The 5,864-nt window shown below is 41.7% G+C and overlaps 1 protein-coding gene across 3 annotated transcripts in view; it reads right to left on the minus strand.

Moving 5' to 3' along the window:
• The window catches only part of SFSWAP (splicing factor SWAP), a 69,835-nt gene that overhangs the window by 63,536 nt on the left and 435 nt on the right, over positions 1–5,864 (minus strand). For 2 of the 3 annotated variants that reach the window (XM_072802097.1, XM_072802098.1), the window contains exons 2-3: positions 3,212–3,381; positions 2,500–2,631 (exon numbers count right to left, since the gene is read on the minus strand). In XM_072802097.1, coding sequence (XP_072658198.1) covers positions 2,500–2,631; positions 3,212–3,381 — 302 coding nt within the window. The remainder of the gene's footprint in view (positions 1–2,499; positions 2,632–3,211; positions 3,382–5,864) is intronic. The other variant, XM_072802099.1, reaches the window with a different exon arrangement.

A 5,864-nucleotide genomic window follows, 5' to 3' on the forward strand; every position in this document is an offset into this window, starting at 1 on the left:
TTTATTGTTAGTGTACTAGGCACCAAACTGACTTCTAAGACTAAGCATGTGTGTACATGTGTTTTACACATATACGTGGCATTTCATCGAAGTTTGCATAAACTGTTATGAGCCAAGACATAGTTTCACATGGGCCCAACTTTTATTAAAAAAAAAAAAAAAAAATTAATCAGCAGGGCACCTGGGTGGCTCAGTCAGTTGAATGTCCTGCTCTTCTTTTCAGCTCAGGTCAGAGTCCTGGGATCCACCCCCACTTTGGGATTCCACACTCAGCAGGGAGTCTGCTTCAGATCCTCCCTCTCCTCCTGCCCCTTCCCTTGCTCATGTTTTTTTCTCTCTCAAATAAATAAATCTTCAAAAAAAAATTTATCAGCATATAAAGCCAAATACTGAGAATGTGATTATAGGAAGAGAAAAGTTACAAAACACTAAAGAGAACTTTATGGTAAAGAGAAAGCATAGTAAAACCTCAAAGAGAAACTAAGTCACATTGAAATTCTTAAAGTGCAGTAATTATGACAAAGTTTAATTACACTGAGACACTGTGACACATGTAACAAGTTGGCAACTTTCTGGACAATGGACAAGGCCAGACGGTAAGCATCTCTGGCCACAATGCCTTTGGGCCAACTATTCAATTCTGCTGTTGAGCCACAAAGGCTGCACAGACACTGTGTGAACAAATGAGTGTGGCTGTGCATCTGTGAAACTTCATTTACAAAAACCTGCTGGTTGGGCCTACAGTGGTAGTCTGCTGATCCCTTATCTTAACATTCTTAAGAAACTAATACTAAGATTTTCCCAAAGATTATCACTCTATCTTGCAAAAGACATCTGGCCTTTAAAAATTTCAATGATTCACGTACAAAGTTCTAGTATGTATTCCTTCCTTCTGATCAAAAATACTACATATTTAAAACAGACATAATGGGGGAATCCCTGGGTGGCTCAGCGGTTTAGCGCCTGCCTTCCGCGCAGGGCATGGTCCTGGAGTCTTGGGATCGAGTCCCACATCGGGCTCCCTGCATGGAGCCTGCTTCTCCCTCTGCCTGTGTCTCTGCTTCTCTCTCTCTCTCTCTCTGTCTCTCATGAATAAATAAATAAAATCTTTAAAAAAATAAAAAAATAAAAAAAATAAAATAAAACAGACATAATGTACGTGGTTGTTTAGACAACAGACTCTAAACTATCCAGAACCCTAACATGGGTGACTCACTGTGGATAAAGGAAGGAGTGCTTACTGGCTGGACCTGCAAGAACATCTCCACTGAGTCCTAACTTCTGAAGGTGTGAAATGCCTTAACGAGGCTTTAACTGAACATAGTTCCAATGACATTTGAGAAGTCTTTTCACAAGTTCCTGGGACAGAGCTTCACAGCAGGGATGTCTGCCCACGACCTAAGGAGCAGGAGGAGGGGAAGGACAACAAGGAAGCCCCTGCCAAGACTGTCCTACATCCTGTCAAGGTGACACCTGCCCAGTCTGCAACTTAAGGAGAAACCAATTAAGTCCCAAATAACGGAGTGTTAGCTCTAAAATGAAATCCCTGTATGTGTGACTTTAGTTTAATATTTTAAACATCTGAATAGTTTCTAAAGTTCTCTTTCCCTTTAATATTTTTATTTAAGTTAGCTCCACACCCAACGTACAGCTACAACCCATGACCCTGAGATCAAGACTGAGATCACATGACTATGTGCTCTACCAATTGAGCCAACCAGGTGCCCCATAAAGTTCTCCTTCCCCTTAAACAGAATGCCTGAGTGTAGTGCTCTAGCCTTGAAGTTTTTGGTTCGTGTTATCATTATTGATAGTTAATGTCTGATCATTATGCAAGGTTATAATAATGGTGCTCTCAGAGCTTACCAAAGTGACTAAGAATATTCGTTCCTGCACTACACAGATACTTTGGGAGCACTACTTTTTTTTTCCACATTCAAGGTTTCTAGAGTCGATCCAGAGAAGAATTTAAAATCTTCAATTTTATATAAATATTACCATACGACACGGTGCATGTCACAGCTCCTACAAAGCCTAAGTGGGACGACGTCTTGTGCTCTTCTGTTGAGCAGCAGGTGACCCCAAAGGCGTCCTTCTACTGAGCCCTGTCTTTATTTTAGTTGTGGAGAGGATGTGAAGAATCAGGTTCACACGAGGGTAGTTAACACCTATCTTCTCAATGCCCCAAGAACAAATTACCATAGACATCAATGCACATATTACCAGCTAAGAAACAAAGAACCCACAGTAATTTCCAGTTATCCAAGTTAAAGAGAAATAAATGAAAGGCAGATAACAGCCTGCATTCAATTTCCACCTCCACAAACACTTTGTTTTCTAATATCCAGCTTTGTTCTACCCTAAGGAGTATTGCTAATGCTCTGTGTACAGCAACATTACAATTACTTAATGTCCACACTTATAATCTGAAGATGCCACTGTTATGTATGCAGTATACCTCCAACAGTATGTCACTGTTGGGCAGCTTTCCTCCCTTACCTCTCTGTTTAGAAGGCTCCTCCTCCTCTGTTGGTTCCGAGGGGTCATAATAATCACTACCATAAGTGAATCCCACTGCATTATAGCTCCCATCCTCTGCCAGTGCTTCGCTCAATCGCTTGTATTCTTCCTCTTGAATAAAAATGAGAATTTTATTAACAGAAATGGAAATTAACTGAGAAAATTTTATATATTTCTAAAGTTGTAGCTATCAGTAAAGCATACAACACACTTTTCTCAACCTCTTTTTGAGGCAAAAATGTTTTTTAAAAATTCACACCTCACATCTATTAATATGTACTTTTGCCAGTACATGTTTACCACAGATAGCAGAATACACATCTTTTGTGGAAAATTTCTTCCTGCTGAGAAATTTGGGGATTAAGAACTGTATTAAAGATTGTTAAGGCAAAGACAAGAACATCAATTTTAGTTTATACGATACTGTTAAAGAAGAACAGTTAAAGAGTTTGGTTTTTGTTTTTTCAAATCCCAGTCTGCCCTCAAAAGCTGGGAAAATTCTTTGTGGCTCTATATATAAACTATCCTGAGGTCCTCTCAGAACGCAAAGACTCCTGTTTTTCCAATCCACTGGGTACTGTCAAGATAATATCAGAAAGAGTGAGTATAAAAAAATGAATGGGAGTAAATTTTAAATACTTAAAAAATTTTAAAAAGTTTGTTGCTTAAGTAAGTTTTTCTTGAGCAGTACCTTGCCTTGCCTCCTCCTCAAGCAAGTCCGTATGCAAGGCTAAATACCTCTCTTCATCACACAGGGCATCTATTCGTGCCTCCTCTTCAGAGAGCTGGTAATCTCGGTTCCATGTGGAATACTCAGCATCGTACTCAGAAAGGTCATGCAGGTGACCGCGCCCATCATATCTGTAATATGAACACACTGGTCAAAGGAAAGAAGTTAACATCTAGGTTGGTTTGTGTGTGATGTTTTATATACATACTTACCGATTAAAATAAAGAAATAAAAATATTAAAACAAACATAAAAAATCTTCTCAGATTTATATTTAATTTGGCTAGTCATATCTCACCTACTTTTAATCTCAAGTTATCTTAACAAAGTCTAAATTCCTTTGTATAATATGATAAAACTTATCATTAAAGGTAAACAATCCTTTAATAGCATAAATGGTGCCCACTTCACTGGCAGTGCTTACCGTTTATGGTTTGGTCAACCATTCAATGCCATTTGCAAAAAAATAAAAAATAAAAAAAAATTTCTGAAAAGTCAAATATCATAGCTTACATTCACACAAACCGAATACATAAATACCTATCCGTAAGAACCCAACGGTCGAAATTTCCTCGCTTCTTTCTGCTAGTCCCGAACTCTCAGGAGAGATCTTCACCAAAGAAACTTGCGTCCATTGGAGGTAAAATCTTGGCTAGGCTCGCCCCCTAGCCACTTGGCTGAGGAAATAAGTGCTGGGTTATGTGATAGAGAGACACACATACAAAGGAACAGTGACATATACATGCAGTTTAAGGAGGTTCACTGGAAACAGAGCAAAACTATTAGAAGGTGCAGTATAAATATCTTCTTCTAAACTTTATACCCCCAGAAATAACATACGTTAAGACACATCCATGTTTACTTGCATGGACCAATAGGCACTTTAGCCAAATTAGGAATAAGAAGAGCACTTTTTGTTATGCTTTTGACACAAAGATTCAGTGAAGCTGCTGTCAATGTGCAGTATCAAATAGTAAATGAGTGAGTTAGAAACACTCAGACTTTAAGGCTGTGAAAACAAAAACAAACACAGACAAACAAAAGTCTGCCTGATTTTTTTTAATGCTGACTTTTGTAATGACGCTGAAAAAGTAACTAAAAAAAAAAAAGACATTAAAAGAAAAAAGGCCAAAATTCCAGAGTAGCCAAGTTATTGCACTTTATTAAATTTCAAAATTATTTCTACTTTGATGTAAACCTCCTTAACTTACAAATGTAGATCATTATTTGAAAATATTGTACATGTACATGTGTAGCGTTTGCTCCCCGTTAGTTTTGGAAAACCTAACTCCAATCACATACAGAATGATATGGAAAACTGTATAAAAAGCTCAGACTCCATTGCTTACCAAACTTTAATAATAGCAACTATCACAAGTAACACTTTGGAAAAGCGAGCTGCCTGACAACACAGGCAACATCGGTCAATGGAAGTTAGGACTTAAAGGCACAGCATGTTTGAGCAGAGCGTGGGTGTCAGGTCCAGGCCTGATCTGGCAACCCTTCCTTCAAGAGTCACTGTTGTCTAGATCTAACTCCAAACAGAAATGTCAGGGATGTAAAAAGGCCTATTTGGTCATTAACATGTCCATTCTGGCCAGCTCAGAGGTTATCCCTACGGTCATGTTCCAGGGCTTTGTAGAATCCAGCTTTAATCAAATGGCAGGCTTCCTTCACTCAGAGAGACTATTCCACAGATAAATGGCAGGTCATCGTTTGCTTTTCAGTCCAGGCCCCAGAAGTAGAGTTGCCAAGCCGGCAAAAAACCAAACCAACCAACAAAGAAAAACCCCAAGGAGGGGAAGAAAAGGGGAACTGAAAATATGGGAGGGGAGCAAACAACCTACACCATGTAATGCCATCCTTTTCAAATCAAACGTCTTTAGAAATCCCCAATTCCAGGACCCTTCTGCCCAAAGTGGCTAAACACCCTCCAGGGGGATTACCTAAAGCAGGTTTGATTTGAGAAGAAACACATCTGCGACCCGTTCCACCCTTCGTTTTTAAGAGACATTGAAACCAGCCCTAAGAACACTACCTCTAAGAGAAAGCCGGTATCTGCCTGAGGTCTCCCGGCTTCCAATGGATTGGCAACTTGACCCCGGGGGCTGAACCAAGTCAGATCGGTCAGCTTATCCCGGGTGGGGGAGGAGGGCAGGCGGAACCAAAGGTCAAGCCGGCAAAACACAGGCGCTCCACAGGGGAGGGCGCGGGGGCACACTCAGGGTCCCAGTGGTTTCTCAGCGGCGCGGCCTCAGCGTGCCCCACACGAGTCGTGGGAACGCCGGTCGGGAGAGGCCAGGGCAGGGGCAGCTTCCACCGCGTGGAGGGGCCAACTGGAACCAGCGACAGGGGTGAGGGGTCGCGAGGGGCTGCAGGAGCAGAGACGGTCCCTCCGGCGACAGGCGCGGCGCGCAACTCCAGCCAGTGCCTTAGGGCAGGTTTCATCGTCCCCCTCCCTCCAAAACCAGGGGGACGTAAGGACAGAGGAGGGCTCCCCCAGATCCCCGCTGGCTCCACAGTACCCCTTTTTAGTCCTGGCCATCAAGTCAACATCAGACGAAATTAAGCGGGCGAGGGAAGGGGAGGACCGACGGGTGGGGGGAGGAACCGAC

This window comes from Canis lupus, chromosome 27, assembly GCF_048164855.1.
Source record: "Canis lupus baileyi chromosome 27, mCanLup2.hap1, whole genome shotgun sequence".
Classification (NCBI taxonomy): domain Eukaryota; kingdom Metazoa; phylum Chordata; class Mammalia; order Carnivora; family Canidae; genus Canis; species Canis lupus.